Here is a 19,067-nt window from a genome sequence, read left to right as displayed (position 1 = left end):
AAAAAGTTAAAGAGAAGTTTTTACGGATTTGTAGAGTTATGGAAGATGGGACGGGGTACTAGCACCAAAACTATCTAGCTAGAGCTATTCAAGAAATAGCTCCTTCATAACTTATTAAAGTAGTCGTCATGTTAAGAAAAGGAGTCGTCATGTTAAGAAAAGGATTTTACTCTTTGGAAAGTATGAAGTAGGTTACGCTTAAAATCTCTACGGTCTAGTCAACGTATTTGTTACAATTTTATTGGATAAATTTTATCATTGAGCGACTCGGTCCAATTATATTGGATTTTTATCTGCCAAAATAAAAATTATCGTAAAGACTATATTGTATTACATGTCCAGTATAATTCACTTTCATGAATATTTTAAACAAAATCCTATCGTGATTAAATTTTATTTGTAATTTATTAACGTCCAAGATTGTAGAGTATTAAATGTTTTTTTTATCATTATGATCACTTTACGGCAATATCCCTTGGTGTATATTGTTTTCAACTTTTGCCTACAAATGCCTTAAATTGTGTTAACACCACAAGTGCTTTGAAGATACTCATTAAAGGGTGTTTTAATCTGTCATGGAATAGTTTAGAATGAAAAAAAATGTATTAAATACAAGTTTCATTTTTGAACTGTTATATAAAGTTATTAAACTATCTGTATATGTTTAAAACAAAATATACTACTAAAATGAAATATTTACGATTCTATAATGTGCCCTCACAATGCACGGTACATATTTGTTTCCATATAATGAAAAGAAAACATGAAAACAAAACAGCAGTAGGAATACAAATGGAACACGTCAAAGTAATCACTCTTCAGTTAGTCATTGTCAATTGAAAACAAACTTGAAATGAATGAAATCTGTGAGTAGAGGTTTCAACTCATTATACCATGCCGCCTCATGATCAATTTTTATGAACATAAAAGCAATGTTTTAAAAAAAACGTCATTATTAAATTTTAAGATACGATTTGTTTTTAATTAAACATCTTATACAAATAAACAGTATTGCAAGTTACAATTAGGTTAAACAAGATAATTTTTGTATCGTAATGCTTAGGATTTCTCTCTCTCTGTAGTGCGCACGTTCATATTTCAAAAGTAATAAAACAAGTATAACATCAGTAACATTTTTGTCAATAAATTTTTTAATTATAATAGTGTGTATATTTCGCTAAGTTATTTATTTTGTTTTCATTCAAAAGAAACCTTTTCTTCCTAAGAAATGTTAAAAAGACTATTTTATTGAATATACGGTCTCATTGTCAGGACCAACATATTTTCTCGTTTTGTGAACATTTGCAATGCATATTTTGTTCTTCTTAACTAGTTATTTAATCAAATTAATTTTTTACTTCCATGAGCTTTTTAATTAATACTTACTCTCATTCCATTAATATTAGAAATAATAAAATATTAAATTAATCCGTACCTGCTAAATTATATAAATATTAAGTTCATAAACGTATTGGTAAGGTTTTGTAATTATTTAAACGAAATAAATAATAGAAAAAAAATGAATTGGGTTGCGTTTGTGGAAAAAAAAGAAGAAAGTACATTCCTTGTAAAATGAAAATAGGGAATAGAAAAATGATGGCAGGAGGTTTGGTTGGTCACTTGGTCCACTAGGCTACCTAAACTAAACTAAAAACCAAAACCACCCTTCGGATTCCCTTTTACCATCACCAAACCAAACCAAACCATGGGTGAGTGCGTGAGCAACTGAGTTCAACAAGAAACCAAAACCCGTGACTCAGCCCACTCTTCTTGGCCTAACCACTGACCAAACCTCTCACTCTCTCTCTCTCTCTCTCCTTCCTATCAATGGCATCTCAACAACACGATGCCGTTTTCCGCGAAGAAGACATGGACGACGACGACGACGAGTCCCAGGAGGACGAAGAGTTCGAAGAAGAGGACGACGTTTTGGCCGCAGATGATGAAGAAAACGAGCCCTCTCCCTCCACCGCTCTCGCCGTCACCGTCGCCGTCCCCGGTTCCGCCATCTCAAACGGCGGAGGCGCTCCACTATCCACGCCCACCGCCACCACCATCGTCATCGGTGACTCCTCCGATCCGAAGCGGCGGCGCCTGGAGCCAATCGAGGAAAAGAAGCCTCCGCCTCCGCTAGACGACTCGCGGCGGCTGTTCCAGCGGCTGTGGACCGACGAGGACGAGATCGAGCTCCTTCAAGGGTTCCTGGACTACACCTCTCAGAGAGGATCCTCTCACCACAACGACACCGCTTTGTTCTACGACCAAATCAAGTCGAAACTGCAACTCGATTTCAACAAGAACCAGCTGGTGGAGAAGATCCGAAGGCTGAAGAAGAAGTACCGAAACGTCCTCAATAAGATTGGCTCCGGCAAGGAATTCTCCTTCAAGAGCGCACACGATCAAGCCACCTTCGAAATCTCCCGCAAGATCTGGAGCAGCGTGGCTCCAATCGGCGAAAATTCCTTGGACGACGACGAAATCAACCCTTGCCCCAACCCTAACCCTATCATCCCCCACCCTAACCTTAATTTTAGCCCCGTAATTCTCAAGAACGAAACGACTTCCAGGAATTCTGCGGAGAAGAAAACACCGAAACGCCCCCGGCCTCGATCGGCGGTGAAAGTCGAGCCAATCGATGGATCCGCGTCGAACAGAGATCTTAATTGTACTAGCAATGCTACAACTACGGCCACTCCTACTGCTACCGCTACCAACACTACCGCTACTACTAATAATAACAATTATAACAGTGGTTATAGCAATAACATACCGAGTTTGATTGAGGAGACGGTGAGGAGTTGTCTGTCGCCGGTGGTGAGAGAGTTGGTAGGAGCGATGGGAGGGGGAGCGTTTGGTGGGAGAGGAGTTTCCTTGAATTTAAACCCCACGCCTTTTATGAATTTGAGTTATGGTGGTGGAGAATTGGTGGATGAAAAATGGAGGAAGCAACAGATATTGGAGTTGGAAGTGTATTCGAAGCGGTTGGAGCTGGTGCAGGATCAGATCAAGGCTGCGATGGAGGAGTTGCGGTCCGGTGGAGGAGGAGTTTGACCACACACGCCTTTTAGTTTGTTCTTGGTTTCCTTTTTGTAGTGAGTGATTGGAGTTCTCCTCTTCATGTTCACTTCATCACACCAAGATTTGCCTCGTAATTTGCTTCATACTCATAGAGCTTAGCACTTAGCTAGTAACTAGTAAGTAAGTGGTAACCAGTGTTTTATTTATCTCTGATTCGGTAGAGCATTTGTCAATTAAAATAAAATGTTTACATTTTAGTCCGTTTTATGTTCCTTTAATTTTCAATGGTCTCATACATGTACAGAACAGATTGAAATAATTGGTCCGGAGTGATGGCTTTGAACCATGATATGTTGTAAAAGATGCAAAAATTAGTGGCTTCTTAATTCTGGAATGATCTTCCTCACCACTTTCTTGTTACAGAACTTTAACTATCTTTCGTAGTATTGTAATTCCATCCATTGTAAAATTTGCCACTTTAATATCTGAAAGAGATTCTGCAATGTTTCGGGGGAAATTTTTGAATAAGAATTCAAGCACAGTGGAATGGTCTATTCATATATGCTGCAAGCGATTGGGGCTGGAAGCTCTTTGAATTTTGGATTTTTGGATGCTTAATCCGTCTCAGATGGATCAGTTTGTATCTCTGATCCCCATCAGTGGTCAGTTCTGGTTTTAATGCTCATTTTATAGTTATTGAATGTTCAGTTATTTTTAGACCAAATCATCAAATCAATTCCTGTCATTTTAGAGTTTAACAATATTTCTATATAAAATAGCAGACAGTGTATTATAAAATTCAAGTTGCTGAGTTATAGAAATAAAAAATATTTTTTCTACTTTAAAACATCGATATGAGAATAAAATATTAATTAAAATTTGGATCTTATAAAAGGAAAAGATTGCAAAAAGAATGTACATAAAGAAATCTACGAAGAGTAAATTAAAGCACTGAAAATCACCTTAACATCAAATTCATCTTTCATACAACAGTCAGTTAAACCTTGAATTTGATGAACATTACCTAATAGGATCTTTTAACACGGGTTGAATTAACTGATAGCAGTCAATTAATCATTTGACTAGCATTTGGGATTAGAGTGGTTGATATGTCAATTTCAGAGTTCAAACTGGAGTTTCGTTGAATGATACGAGGAATTAAAGTAGATTCTGATTTTAGAAGTGAAATTTATTTTATTTATTCAGGTTCTTTTAGGCTAAACACAATAAATGTTTTCATACAATTTCATCGCAATGCAATTTTTAATAATTTTCAATAAAAAAATCAATTTATTATTAATGCTCTTGGTACAGTTGTTGGCGTGCCATTATATAAGTTGTTTGGAAGTGGTAAGATTCCGGTAAGGTTGATTAACTTTCCACCTTTTTCTCTGAGAAAAAAATAGGTGAAAAGCAAAAGAGGAAGGTAATGTTCTGAAATTCACGCAATGATTAGTTAATCCCTTATCCACTATTTCTTTTCGGCAAAGGTTTCAGTTCACCAAGTAATGACGCCAATCATGTGACCAGAAGGAAATTATTCTTAATCATAATTAGTCTTTGGATTAGTTTTTCCTCACCGCTGTTACGGAAGCTTCTAGTGCTTCTCTGATATTTTACTTTTCTCTCTCTTCTTCTATTGTATAAATACACACGTTACTCATTCAATAAAAAACACAGTACAGTGCAGTGCGTTGCATGCCTGCAATACGTGTCATTCTGTTATGATTTCTCTTATATTTGTCAATTATTAAAAAAATGAAAAAAATAATACTTTAAATTAAAAAAAAACTAAATATTTAAAATACGATTTTAGTGTCTTAATTGTTTCAGAAACTAATTTCAGAGAAAAACAGAAAATGGAAAAGAATTAAGAAATACAGGAAACTAACCTTGAATGAGGGGGTGAAAAGAAGAAAATTGGGGAGTGCAGGAAGAAAGAGAGAGGCGACCCAAATGAAACTGAAGAAGAAGCCCAGAGAGAGAATTATTATTGGAATGAATAATAAAGAAAGGAAAAATTAGAAGATAATTAAAAAAAGAAATGCATACCTTATCCAAGAGGAAGGGCATATACTATGGTTATTCTCGTCTTCTCCTCCACAGAAGAACCAACCGTCACTCACGGCTGGCTCTATCTTTCAACTAACAATGGCTAGCTTTACTCCACCGTCACCTTTCTCTCTCAACTTCTCAACCTTCTCTCTCAAACCCAAACCCAAATTCAAACCTCATTCTCTTCCTTCTCTCTTTGCCAAACCCCGAAATCTCACCGTCAACTCCATCGACGTCTCAAAGGAAGACACCACGCCCACGTCCACGCCAACGCCGGAGCCGGCGGCGGAGAACTTGGACCCCCCGGCGGCTGGAGGAGAAATTCGCGGTTCTGAACACTGGCATCTACGAGTGCCGGTCGTGCGGTTATAAATACGACGAGGCGGTGGGCGATCCTTCGTATCCGATTGCCCCAGGGTTCCAGTTCGAGAAGCTTCCAGACGATTGGCGGTGTCCCACGTGCGGAGCCGCACAGAGTTTCTTCGAGAGCAAGAGCGTTCAGATCGCAGGGTTTGCGCAGAACCAACAATACGGACTCGGGGGAAATTCCCTGACCTCGGGTCAGAAGACCATCCTTATATACGGCACTTTGTTGCTCTTCTTCGCTCTCTTTTTGGGTGGTTATTTCCTACAATAGTTTCTCTTGAACTCGGCTATGGTAACTTTTTGTTTATGTTGGATTGGATATGTATTTATCGACGAAGGGTTATATGAATGTATGTATTGTATCTATGTAGAATGTGCTCTTCATCTTTCTTTCCTATTGTTTTGGATGCAAGCTACCACATGCTTTTCTTGCTTTGGATGAGTTATACAATTCGTATAATAATACTGTATCAATCAAATACCGCGTTCTTGTCAAATAATCTTAAAAGGTAGTTCCTTCTTGGATGATAGAGTAAGCTTAGGATTTGACTTCTGACTCAGCGTTTCCTTGTTAGAAGTAAAGAATTTCTTTACTTCTTGTAATTTTATGGGTACTTGCAGTTTTTTTTAGTGATATATCAAGCATCATAATTTTTTTTTGGGTTGATTAATTTGCAGTGGATCATCGTTTCAATTTAATAATAATTCTAGGCAATTATAAATAATTGTTCTCAATGTTTTTTATTCATACATCTTCTTATATGAGACACTGGAAAGGGCCAGCAAATCTTGTGCTTCCGAGTCCACATCACGATCAGAGAATGGTTACTACTAGAACAACATAAATTCAGATGCATTTGAAATAATTGTGTTAAAATAAATCTAAAAGTTGAGTCCTAGAGATGAACTGATTTATCGGATACAATCACTGATAATATTTACTTTTTCAAATATTTTATTAATTTCCATTCTTTAAATCGTTCTCATTATAGACATTTTTTTTTTTAATTTAGACGCTCGAATATTGAAAATAAAGTTTTCGAAATGCTTTTTTCTAAAAATACGAAGTTACACTTTTAAAAAAGCACGTTTATGTATTCTACTTATCATGTACTGAACTAAGGAAAACCCTTCATAATCTAAGATATGTATGTGAAAAAGCACTAATACATGAGATATCCTAAATTGATGTTTTTAAAAGAAAAGATCAAGACTAATCTCTAATTTAATTTGAACAAAATAACCAGAGTGTGTATACATGTAAAATTTTAATATTCATTTTTATACAAAACATCCATTTTTAATAATAAAACGAAATGATCTAAATCAAAACTAGGTCGACCAAATTCCTTCTTCAGTGTTGGTGTAAAAACAATCCAATCAGACTATCGTCTATTAACTTCACCGAAATAAAGATAAGACTCAGAATAATATAAAATTAGTTTACACTCTAATCCAATCATAAATCATCATAACTCGTGAATCTTCCAACTTTTACAACAGTTAAGCTCTAAATCATATCAACAATTATTTATAATTGATTGACACATTTTACAGTGTACCCATTTTAACTCTTTAATTTTGGAAAAAAATATATATAATCAAACAGATCTTACTTTTCAACTACAAATTTACGATTGTCTATTAAAGTTGGATGTGGTACATGATAATACAAGCGCCACTGAGCGCAGCGGGATTTATACATGCTACCCTACACATAGCAATTACAAGTTTATACAATAATTTAGTATTTGTTTAGAACTTGAAAAACAAGAATATTGTGAATATATATAGCACTCCCACCTTTCCAAGTGCCCATGTCTAGTGAAGCCAGAACCGATTCTTTGCAGGCTGCAGCAACTTCACAGCAGAAGATTATTTAAGTGCTATCCAAAGCTTTGATAAGCATTTGTCAGCCTATTGCATTGCATTTCGATGGCAAATGATTTCCGTACTCTGGAACGGATGAGCAGCAATTTGAGGAACAGCCCATGGAATGGAAGAGGGCACTTCGGTGACAAAGCAAGTAAACTCCACAACAATCACTATTGATTCCCGTACTCTGGCATATCTTGGGGTTGCCGACTTCTAACTTGGTACACCTTCTTCATGTGCTTATTATCGTAAGCTCCCCCAATTGCAACTTCTTGATGCCTAGCATATATTCCGTTCGTATCAGGTGCTCTAGTAATCCAGTTTGGAGGTGGTATAGGAGGACCCACAAATTGCTGTTGCAGATTAGTTGTTGGTCCTGAATTGGGTGGCCTTGATAACACCACCACAGGTGTCTTTGGTGGAGGCACTGCATATGGCCTTGGTCTTGGGCCTTCCTCCACTGTAAAAGTATGGAACCCAGTTCTCCCGTTGTAGTAATTCTGTTCATGATGCTGTGACCTATCCTGTATCCTAAAATTCTGTTTGTCATTATGTCCACCATTGGATGAGACTGGATATCTAGGTCTAGGCATCATGCCCTGGTGATTGTAATGATGTCCGTAATAACCACTTGTGTCCTCGGCATAATATTTACCAGGTCCAGAGGGTCCTGGTGATCTAAGCACCCTGTTCATTGCATGATGGCCTGGAAGCTGCTCTGGGAATCCGTATGTTGCGTTATTTGGTTTAATATTAAGGGTGTTCTTCACAAGACGATGTGCTGCTTCTCCCAGTTGAGGCCCAGCCATTGCTCCGTGTAGTTGTGGTCTGTCGCATGCATCATACAAGAAAGGTAAGAGCTCTAACAAATCTGTCTTATCACTCGCTCAAAGACCATATTTAATGCAAGAAAAACTTCATGTGCTGGATTTTACTGAGAACTTATCAACCCACTCAATATGGAATTTTCTATTTCTCCCTAAGACAATTGCTTAAAGTAAATATTGATAGTTTCCTAAAAAAAAATTGTCCACATACGGTGGAATACAGTGCCACAACCGCATTGAACTTTAAATGTCACCAGCAGCGGGGGTTTATTTATCCATACATAAATAATATATAAAATTATACTACAACAATCTAGTTACAACTCAGGAATAGATTCTAACCTGTCTCTGCCATGACGCCGACCACTATTTTCTTCGTGCCATAACACAGGAAAAGGTTTAATATCAATGGCTTTTAATATCTGCAAACATAACCAATGTCAAAGTAAATGAGATCTATACATAGATCTTGAAGAAACTAAACAAAAATATAATATTTGTCTCATCACTTCATGTCTAAGAGAGGTCAAAATACCAACCTTTTTTGGCATTTGTACACCATTTGGAGGTCTTGGAATATGTTTATGTTTACGAGGATTAAGATAGGTAATATTTCTGAAATTTGAAACACTCAACATGAGTTCATACACTGATTTTAAAATATCAGGAAAGTGTAAAAGAATAAACTTACAAAACTTGATTGTACTCAATGTCTTGCAATCCCTTGATGGGAGAGGATACAACGGTTCTGAGCACATTTCTTTCATACAACCAGAGGTATCCATTCATACCATGACTGCTATCAAAGATTCCAAGACAATTAGCAAACATATTTATGATTTTGACTGGTGACTATTACCAAACCATATTCACTAACCTAGCACTTGGATCAATAGGTACAGCAGGTCTGTCATGCAGAGAGAATTGACAAGAATATTGGTAGTACGATAAGATATATGGAGCCAAATTATGCGCTCTGTTGACATAAAGCAAATCAAGCATCTTACTATTTCGGAGCTGTTCCTCCACCTGCACATAAAAAATTTGAATGAAATTAAGCACCCAGATGCAAAACTATGATTCAAATTAACAGTTGTAAAGTTCAGGACTAAAAATTATATAGTTAAAAGTACTCCAGCTCGAACCAACAGATTCCAGAAAATGCACAGCAAAATGTCAGGGATAATTGTGCAAAAGAAACAGTACTAACATAGGCTTATCATTTAACAATCGACTTCTTAGATTATTTATTCTTTGATCCAATTTCAAGTCCAACAATTTTGGAGCAATAATCTTTTACAGTTGGTCACAAATGAAAAAGACTAGGAAAGTAAAAGAAAACAATTCCAGACCGTTAATGTTCCTTCAAGCTTGCTTGTGGCAGAGAGCAATTTTTTCTCATCAATGAATGGCAACTTGGCAACGCCCTGAAAAAAAATGCAACAGTAAACTTAACCCCCACTTTATTATAAAGCATTCATATTAATAAAAAAAATTAAGTCACAGAGACCATTATATTACCTGCCATGCATATTTTTTGCCATTCATATCAATCTCAAAATCTGTCCAAAAAAGAAAAATCTGTCAAAAAAGCAAAACAAGTAACTCTAGAAACTGAGATATGGCAGAATAAGTCAATAACAATCAGGTGATCTCACCAGCAGGGTAGAATTCAAGAATAGGTGATGAAGGATCAGTCATCAAATCCCTGTATTTTTCAGGCAGTGCACTTGAACTGTGGAACAAGAACTTAATAAGCATCAGCACAGGATGCATGATATGATAGATCTAAAGACAGGAAAGAAGAAGAAACCTTGATGCAGGTAGGGTCCCCATTAGTTGATCAAATGGCTTAAATGGTTCTCCCAAAAAAAAAGTTATCTCCAGATCAGCTAGATCTTTAAGATCAGAAGCAAAAGGAGCATAATGGTATGGGTAGTACCTGAATGAACAAACAATAATGAAAAATATTAATGGGATGATAATTTCAACAAAACTGAAGGAGTCTCAGAAAATTTCTTCAATAATCTTAAAGCCACTCGAACACCAAAAAGCCAGTATCCCAGTTTTAAAGGCCTGCAGTCCATATTTTATATTAATAATTCCTTAAAAATCATGATTAGAAGTTCCTGCTAGAAAATATATTTGAAGCCCAATAGCTATGAGCAACAATACAAAGTTCCAACAGAATATAGAGATACACGAAAACTTGCTAAAAGAACATATCTGAAGCAAAACGCTCTTCAAGCCAGACCAAAGTATATTAGTACAATACATCTAACTAGAGTGCTGAGAAGTTTCACAAGATAGTGGTAATTTACAATGAGGAATAATTGTCGCACAACAAAATAATGACCATGCCTCCATTCTACTAAAACTGTGTATGGTCACTAGTACAAACATTGCTTTGGGTGCACCAGAATTAAATGTTTACTTAAACAACATAAAAATACTAATTACTTAGGAAATAGTATGGTCATATATTGCATGATAAAATGCATTCAGAACTCATGGTTAGCAGCGTATAGGAAGTTGCACTGAATTAATAGTAGCCTAGGAAATATTCTCCACTGAGTCTATTACGAGACAATATATGGGTGATATGCAAAACCTATATATATATATATATATATATATATATATATATATATATATATTACATTCTACTAAATCCAGACACTCGATCCTTTAAGGGATCAGGCCAAGGGTGGGGATATTTTCTCAGCATGAGTTTAAAAGTAAGTCTTCCATCAAAACTGCTTACAGTATAACATTATGCGCTGAATTCTTAGAATTTGGCCTAAATAAAACCCCATAAAACTATGCATGTAAGGTGAGGATTACCCAGCTTAATAAGCTTTTAGTTAACTCATATCAAGTTGACGTGGGATGAAGCACCACCCTTGGAGCTGAAATTAAGGCAGATCCCAAAGAGGCCACAATTAAGATGGGTTAAGGGTGACCGTAATCAAGGAAGCTTTCCACCATAAATGAACCAGATTATGAATCTACTAACAGAAAATAGCAGGAATGGGTTCAAATATAATATATTAGCTAGTAAAAGAACGACTAACCATTGCCATGAGCAGACACCCTGGTAGTAATACCGACAAACCCAACAAAGGCCTTCTACATATTTCAAGACCTATGAGGAAGACCAAGACAATCAGCTATCTTCTATGAAAACCATAAATTGTAAAGGTTGGGTAAAAATAGCCATCAACAAAAGGAGAAAAACAATTAAATCCAACACACCACCGATCAATTCATGGGGACAAATATTCAGCCAGTATGTGGCCCTTAATCCCTCATGAACATAACATATTGAGGAACTGTACTAGCCAACACCCTCTTGTGAAACACAGGCAGATAATAAAATCAAGATTTCAAGACACATAAACGGCATGTGCCTAACATCATTTAGAAAGAAAATTGTAACAATGTGAGCCTAGTGTACCACTTAAAAAAGAAAAGGAGTAGTTTAGGTGTTTTTTGGTTTGAAAAAATTGTTTTCTATTTTGATTTTCTGTTTTCACTTCTACTTACAATAAAGCCACCTTCTTTTCTCTTTGTTTCCTTTTTAAAAAGTTCATATATGAAATAGTGAAAAAAAAAACTTTCAGAAACAGGAAAACAGGAAATCATGTGAAAATATGGCAACATTTTTGTAATTTACAGCGAAAACAGAAAACACTTTTACAAAGCAAACAGGTCCTTATAAGCTCATTTAAGGAGTTTCTGAGAGTGAAATATGTTATTGTTGATAATGTGATACTCAAGTTTTTGCATTGAAAAACTTTTTTAAGCATTGAATTTGTAAATTTTTCCATTATAACCCATGACTGTATATAGAAAGAAAGGTAACAACAAATAATTCCAAGAATACTGATAGCACATACTGTATCTTTCTTGATTTTGTCGATCTCCTCCAGATTCAATGCACCAAATTTTTCTGCATAATACCTTTCCTTGTATCCAGGCTCTCCTAACTTAACCTAAAAAAAATAACAAACACTATGTAGTTAATAAAAATTCTCATAATATTGGATTTCACGTGGTCTGGCATAGGCTAAGTTTACCATTCAGGGATCACTCTTGATATAAATTGTATCTCACCCAAACAAACACATGTCTTCTAAGATCCAAGATATTTTAGCAACTTTAAACAAAAAAAAGAAACATTTAATTTTAAAAAGAAAATTATAGCTGTGAAGTGATCGTTCTCATCATTGTTCCCCCACTAAAAGAGAACACATTGAAGTTGTTTGTTTAAGTTGTTTCAGGCACTACCCACGCACTTCTGTTTTAAATACCAATGGAGAAAAAAAAAGTGTACAAGTATAAACCCTTCAACATGGCAACTGAAATTTATCAGAATTCCCCTCAACTCAACTGGTTAGTCATAAATGCAACAAAGCAAACTACAAGTTATTCCAAATACTGCGGTTTACTTCCCCAGGTTGCCAAAGTAGTAAATCTTATAGGATATAAAACTATTAATTATATAGAAGAATATGTGTACATACAAAACTAGCACAGGTGAAAAAGAACAAAATAACATTCATAACTATTTAAAAATCTTAGATTTACTACAAGCTTTACAAGGCTTTATATGAAGAATTTTAAGTGTAGAAAGTGGGAATCATGTCACCCACAGACCAGCTGGGTAGAAAGATTTAGTGTGCAACCACAAACCAGCAGACGACAGAAACAGGAAGATAGCAATTGCAGAAGCAAACCTCCCAGATTTCATTTGCACATAAGCAGATGAATCCATAATTCAATCACAAAATGCCACACATCCCAGTGAACGTTTAATCACACAAAAGTTGCTATTGGAAAGCCACCTTAATAGTGACCACTTCGGGGAAGCTTTAATTGCAGCCTTGAGGAGGTGTGTTTTAGTCTCACAATTGCCCTAGAGAAATGACTTACATAGAGCTTATAAAACTTGGCCAATCCTAATCTTATAAGCTTGTTTGTGAGACTTAGTAAGACCTTAAATTTAAATTCATAAAAAGGTGCGATTTTACACAAACCCAGCATATTGTGTTGAGTTGGAATTACGGTATGCCTTCCACAAAGACAGAAGCACACAACTCAGTTCAGAAACCAATTCTGATTATCATAATTCTATGTGAAACAAATCACCCATCACAACCCACAGCAACCCACAGACACGCTAACCTCAATGTATGTTTGGGAAGCCACAGCCACTAGAATCACTGTGGTTTGGGGTCCAGAAAAGTGCAGTGAGGTTCCCAACAAAAGTTTAAAATGTCAGTAAAAAATACTAAATTCAAGCAAAATGCTTAAGAATTCAAAAAATAAATAGTTACTGAACCTTGTCCGAAAGAGATGCTCGTGGTTCTTCAGGCATTTCTCCTCTTGCCCTAGCTCTCAACTCTTCATTAATTTCTGTAGCCTTAGAAAAACAATCAAACCAAAAGTATTGCATATCAGGAAGTAAACTTCAAAACCATATTAGAGAGAAATATACATATACATATATATAAAGATATATGTGTGTGTGTGTATATATCATTTCAATTCGTGAAACTAATCAGACACATTTGTGAATCACACCTCCCGGATGTAAAATCTAATGTCACAACACAACCCACATCAGAATTCCTTTCAAAACTTTAGAATGAGAGAAAAAGGAAACAAAGGGCAACAACTAATATAGTATTATGTTGGCGATGACTTGTGACTTGCAGATGGGTAACACCCAAGTTGAGAGTCACGTGCAAGAGGGGAAACACAATACCTACTACAATGGAACAAGGCTTAAGGAGTTGTCTTCTAGAACTTTATTCGATGTACCTGATGATTCTATACATCCTGACAAACATCTGCCCATCCATGAACTTTACTTAACAGTCCTTTCCTATGTTCAACGAAAAATTAAAGGACAACTATGTTCCCAAAGTATGATACAACCAGATTAAATGATGCTACAGATACAGTTTAAACCCCTTATATAATTATTTAATTTGTGTAGAATCCAAAGCCAATATAGTTCCTCCATAAATACCCAACATGACTTTAAATGATATGAAACAGTGTAATTTAGAAATGTGTTAAGTCTTCTTCCCAAATAACTTAATTTCCATTCAATTCAAATAGGAAGCAAAAATTATGGATGACGGAATAAAATTGTCTCAGTGAGAAATTTTAAACAATAAAAACTGGCCAATAAAATAGAATGCAAAACGGAATGGAGAGTGAAATGAAGATTTATCCACATCAAATTAACAGAAGAACTTTCTTACAATGTATCAAGCAAATATACCATCTAAAAGTACAGAATCATGAAAATAAGCAGATATTGCTTTATTGAACTTGATTAGCTCAAAACTCCAGAGGGTTCAGAAGTTTAAGAATCCATAATAATCATCCCTTCCAAAGAGGGATAGTCAATATGTAGAAATAACAATACCTGTTGAATGCGAACTCGTTTCTGAAATATTTGATCTTCATGAACAGCAACAGACTGAATAAAATGCTCCACTCTCTCTAAGAAAACCTGGAATATTCAATGATATTCATATTGCAACACTAATTTAAGAACCAAAAACTCCAGATAGATAACTTAAGAGATAAGACAATCAGTTGAAGGAAGATCGTTGCTAAAAATAATTTTGTCACATACCAGAACAACACATCACAAAATTACAAGCACAACTTAACTGAATTTCAGAAAAGAAAAATGAGAAATTTACCTCACCCGCTTCAGTAAGATAACCACCCATGGCAGTGAATTCCTTTCTATAAATATGCATCAATAAGTTGACAGCTCCCTGAAACGGTAAAAAGATTATCAAAGAGAACAGGTATAGAGCAGGATATGCAGGTAAAGAGCATAAGTTAAGCATGTTCAATTAAAAATTATTTAGAAAAAACTAGAAGCATATAGCACAGGCATACTTTTTGTTTCATGTTACACCTCAATATAACATGGTGCCATCCAAATGCTTACCTCACGTATTTCTAATGTTGGCATGTGAGGAAGAAAGTCATTGCCAACAAAGAAGCATAGAAATACAAAATCATCCACTATGCGTTCAAAGTCAATCTCAAAAGGAGGGTTGGGGATCTCCATTTCATATTGCAGATATTCACGCAGCACCCAGATGTTAAGAAACTGTACATACAAAATTTTAGTTTCAAACTACAAATCAGCAGAAAAGAATCATGAATATTCAGTCTAACATGCTGGGTAGCAATATTGAACCTGATATTTCTTCTTGTGAACTGGGGCATCATCAACTGGATTCCAGTCCTCAGGTTTCTCACCTGGCTTACCACGACAATCAGCCGCAAAATGGCCAATTTGCCCACACTGATAACACTTATCCTGTTGTCCAGGGAAAGTAATTACCTGTTCATTCATGTAATTAATCATCAAGGCAATCCATTGGGATCAATGATCTACAATCACATAGAAAGTTTGTACACTGAAAACTAACCTCCCTTAATATGGAGAAATGAACCTCATGTGTGGCTAAGGCCAACATAATCAAATCAGCATCCTGAATTAAAGATCATATCAATGAGATCACCATTCAAATACTAAAGATAAATACACCAACCTTGGATAAAATGAAAAATTCTAAATCAGACAAAAACTCACCAATCCATACAAACAGTGACGAGTATTTGGATTAAATCCTGGAAGGTTACGTTGTGATCGTATGTATTCCATTATTTTATGTTCTCCCTCACCAGGAACATTTGAATCAGAAAGTATAACCTTCAAAAAAAGACCCAATGTAGCTCCATAGATAAATAAATAGAAACAAAATATTCTGAAAACAAGATATATACAATATGAGAAAAGAAAATAAAGAGGATTAGTCCTCAAGGAATGTGCAGTATTGAAGAGATCAAGGGAGCAAAGAATAAATAGGATAAGGTCAACCTTTGTATTTATCCAGCCAGGGTTGTAATTTAATCTAGTCTGTATATAATACTGAAGAGCCACTGATAACACTGCCATAAATGGAGTGCCAGGGGTAATGACATTTGAGTCATAGGTTTCAGGCTTGTCTTTAGAAGACAAGAGTTCCATCTCACCCTCAAATTCTTCCCTGAGTCTTTCCTTTTCAGCTTCCTACAGCATCACATTGTACTCAATTTTTGTTATAGAAATAGCAGGAGATCATAGTAAATAAGAGTATGTTCATATTCTTACAGCCTCAGCTGCATCTTTTGCGGCTCGGAATCGCCGTGATCTTTGCTGATTCATTTTGGCTCTTGGTGCAACACCGTCTAATGGTGCAAGAAAAGAACGAATGGAGAAAACGGTTGGAATGAGGATTCAAAGTCAAATCAGACATACAATAACACAACATTACAGACAAAAAATTACAGCCTCTCAAATATCAGATACTTCTAGTTTTCCACATTGGCTATTCTGTTTTACAAGCACTTATCTGAATCTTTTACCTGAAAAAGATTTGCACGAGGAAAGTATACTATACAAAAATGTGCCAAGTAGCCAATCATTGAAAAGAAATAGAATGCTTAAAGGGAACCAAGTTAATGGATGTTTACAAAATTCTTTAGTGTGATTTCTAAGGTTTTGACACGGAGACATCAAATATCTTGGATTTAAAACTTTAAGGAGCTGACCTGGCAGATCCTCCATGATGAGAAACTATGATCCAAAAAATATAACATTTATCCAATTATTCCTAAAACATACAGGGTCGGATTCACACATTCCATAAATCCGCACAGTGAGCATACTTTTGGGACATCGACTAAAACAAAATAGTAATTATAATCAATGTCATCACAAATTACTTTTCATTGACATATTGTTTACTTAAATCAATGGTATCAATCTTATTTCCTCCTTAAGTATCAAATAAGATTAAGCATAGGTAAATAATCACTGCATTGATATCGGATTTGCATTCTTATCCAATATGATAAGCAAAGCAAATGCATGTCTTGGTGTTCCATAGTACCACATTGATGGGAAATGCAATGGTGAGAAAATGCTACATACCAATTGCGAGATAAAGAAGCTTCCTTGGGCGAACCAATGAAAATAGATGGTCAATGTAGTCAAACATTATTTTGAATACATCTTCATAGGTAGCAGGTGCCGGCTGCATTTAAAAGATTAATCAACAACAAGCACTTCACAGAATAAAAATTTGAATTCACAAAAAACACTTCCGCTTAGACAAAAAAATAAAGAAACTACAGATCCCAATCGCCATAGTCTAGTCAATTTTGTATAAGGTTTCACTCTGCTCATATAACCATGCATGATGCCATATCTTCAAAATGCTCCAGGAGCTCAGTTTGCAGAGCCTCTAAATGCAAAAAATTCTAAAGCAAGATTTCAACAATCAATTGACGAACATATGACCTCAATAGCAATCACTCGAAGACTTTAAATGCGAAGTTGAAACAGAAATCTCACAAGTTCACTACCGTAATTCTCCGTTCCTTTGCCTATTTCTATTAGGTTATTATGTCTACTGACTCTTTTTAACCAATGAAGAAGACATTAATGCTATTAACAAAATAACAGGTCAATCGGTTGCAATATTGGAGTCACGAAAACAGAATAACGGATTGAATGAAAGTGAGGTAAGGCGAAGCATGTAGGTACCTTGCCGTCAGGATGAAAACAGGGGTGAATGATGCCGTTCATGTCCAAGTACAAGTTGTCGAACTCCATGCCATTGGGATTAGGTTTAGAAACATCAACAGCGCCGTCGCCGCCGGCGGTGTCCTCCTCCACAACGTCGACGATCGAGAGCGGGTACCGATCCGCGAGCCACCGGTAAAACGCTGGCACTCCCATATTTCCGGCTCGCTTCGGCCCGGTTCGGAAACACGAGAGAGAGAGGAAAAATAATTATGATAAAAAACAACAATAGAGGGAGATCTATGTTGCCGTTTAATGTACGGGCGGCTGCGGTGGCCGCCTTATTTTATGAGACCAAAATGCCCCCGTTTAGGAGCGTCCTCGTCGAACCGGTGGCACGAGTTCAGTATTGTATGCTTCGGTTTGAACATTAAACCGGTCCGAAGTTAAATCCAAAACATCTCTTATTATTTTTATTTTGAAAAAATATGTATCATCTAAATTTTATTGCTAAAAAAAATAAACAACTAGCATTTGGTACGTGCATGGAAAAATATTTATTTACTAGAACTATGATTTTTAATGAATAAACATTTTTAGGATATATTGTTTAGTTTTATGGTCAAAGATTTACAGCACAACAAATTTTTAACAGTATTAAAATTAAAAAAAATGAGAGATTTAAAAAAATCGAAAACATTTCTTGTCAAAATAAAAATTGTTAAAAAATTCTCCATAAAAAATAAAACTAAAAATATATTTTAGATAAATTTATATAATTTCTACTTATTTGATCTAATTTCTCAAATTTAATCATTTGTTTATATAAAAAAAATCACTCTTCCACCAAATCATTTGAAAACTTTATTTGAAAACATTCTCCAATACATGATCCTAAATTATAAAAAAAAAATTCAATTATAAAATTGTCAAAATGAGTCACTCAATCTTGTCCTACTCTAACCGTCTCAATCATGATTTTTTATACTAAAAATTGAACTTCAAAATTAGAAATTGTATTGATACTAGATATTAAATAAAATAAAAATAGTAAATAAAATAAAAATAGTAAATGAAATACGACACATATTTTTATAATTAATTGGTGGTTCCTTCGTTTCTATTACTTCTTTTAGAAATGACCAGGTCCTCTATATACACCGGAGCCTTTTTCTTTTCATTTTTTATTCATTTAATGCTTTTTCTTTTCATTTTTGATTCATTTAATCAATGTTAGTGTTAACTTGTATAGTTCACACTTTGTGGCTCTAACCATGTAACAACATTGAGTAAGTAGGTTTTTTCACAACGAA

The 19,067-nt window shown here is 35.4% G+C and overlaps 3 protein-coding genes across 3 annotated transcripts; 2 read left to right on the top strand and 1 right to left on the bottom strand.

The window, feature by feature from the left end:
• Positions 1-1,543: 1,543 nt before the first annotated feature.
• LOC124824774 (putative transcription factor At5g28040) lies at positions 1,544-3,412 on the top strand. Its single transcript, XM_047297280.2, has one exon. The coding sequence runs from the start codon at positions 1,828-1,830 to the stop codon at positions 3,049-3,051; it is 1,224 nt and encodes a 407-aa protein (XP_047153236.1). The 5' UTR covers positions 1,544-1,827; the 3' UTR covers positions 3,052-3,412.
• Positions 3,413-5,075: 1,663 nt separating this feature from the next.
• On the top strand, positions 5,076-5,836 carry LOC124824773 (Rubredoxin-like superfamily protein). Its single transcript, XM_047297279.2, is given in 2 exon segments — positions 5,076-5,373; positions 5,375-5,836. Coding segments are annotated over 2 exon segments (540 nt in total). The 5' UTR covers positions 5,076-5,169; the 3' UTR covers positions 5,711-5,836.
• Positions 5,837-7,051: 1,215 nt separating this feature from the next.
• Positions 7,052-18,173, bottom strand: LOC124824771 (5'-3' exoribonuclease 4). The gene is made up of 22 exons (XM_047297276.2): positions 17,776-18,173; positions 17,161-17,263; positions 16,339-16,415; positions 16,066-16,257; positions 15,778-15,897; positions 15,614-15,676; positions 15,379-15,525; positions 15,124-15,288; positions 14,867-14,944; positions 14,584-14,670; positions 13,486-13,566; positions 12,041-12,136; positions 11,216-11,286; positions 9,955-10,083; positions 9,800-9,876; positions 9,663-9,703; positions 9,494-9,568; positions 9,019-9,170; positions 8,833-8,937; positions 8,681-8,756; positions 8,484-8,563; positions 7,052-8,142 (listed from the first exon to the last, which is right to left on the bottom strand). Exons 1-22 carry the CDS (start codon positions 17,968-17,970, stop codon positions 7,485-7,487), a joined length of 2,868 nt encoding a protein of 955 aa, XP_047153232.2. The 5' UTR covers positions 17,971-18,173; the 3' UTR covers positions 7,052-7,484.
• Positions 18,174-19,067: the final 894 nt, after the last annotated feature.

This window comes from Vigna umbellata, chromosome 5, assembly GCF_029865625.1.
Source record: "Vigna umbellata cultivar VRB3 chromosome 5, Vumbellata_1.0, whole genome shotgun sequence".
Lineage (NCBI taxonomy): Eukaryota > Viridiplantae > Streptophyta > Magnoliopsida > Fabales > Fabaceae > Vigna > Vigna umbellata.
Note: the sequence above shows the minus strand (reverse complement) of the source record. Positions and strands in the feature narration are given on the sequence as shown.

Coding starts and splice junctions, on each gene's coding strand:
- LOC124824771 (XM_047297276.2), bottom strand. CDS start 17,970: ATGGGAGTGCCAGCGTTTTACCGGTGGCTCGCGGATCGGTACCCGCTC. Junction 15,677..15,777: donor GTCACTGTTTGTATGGATTG/GTGAGTTTTTGT, acceptor TCTTTAATTCAG/GATGCTGATTTGATTATGTT. Junction 8,143..8,483: donor CGGCGTCATGGCAGAGACAG/GTTAGAATCTAT, acceptor TGCATGCGACAG/ACCACAACTACACGGAGCAA.
- LOC124824774 (XM_047297280.2), top strand. CDS start 1,828: ATGGCATCTCAACAACACGATGCCGTTTTCCGCGAAGAAGACATGGAC.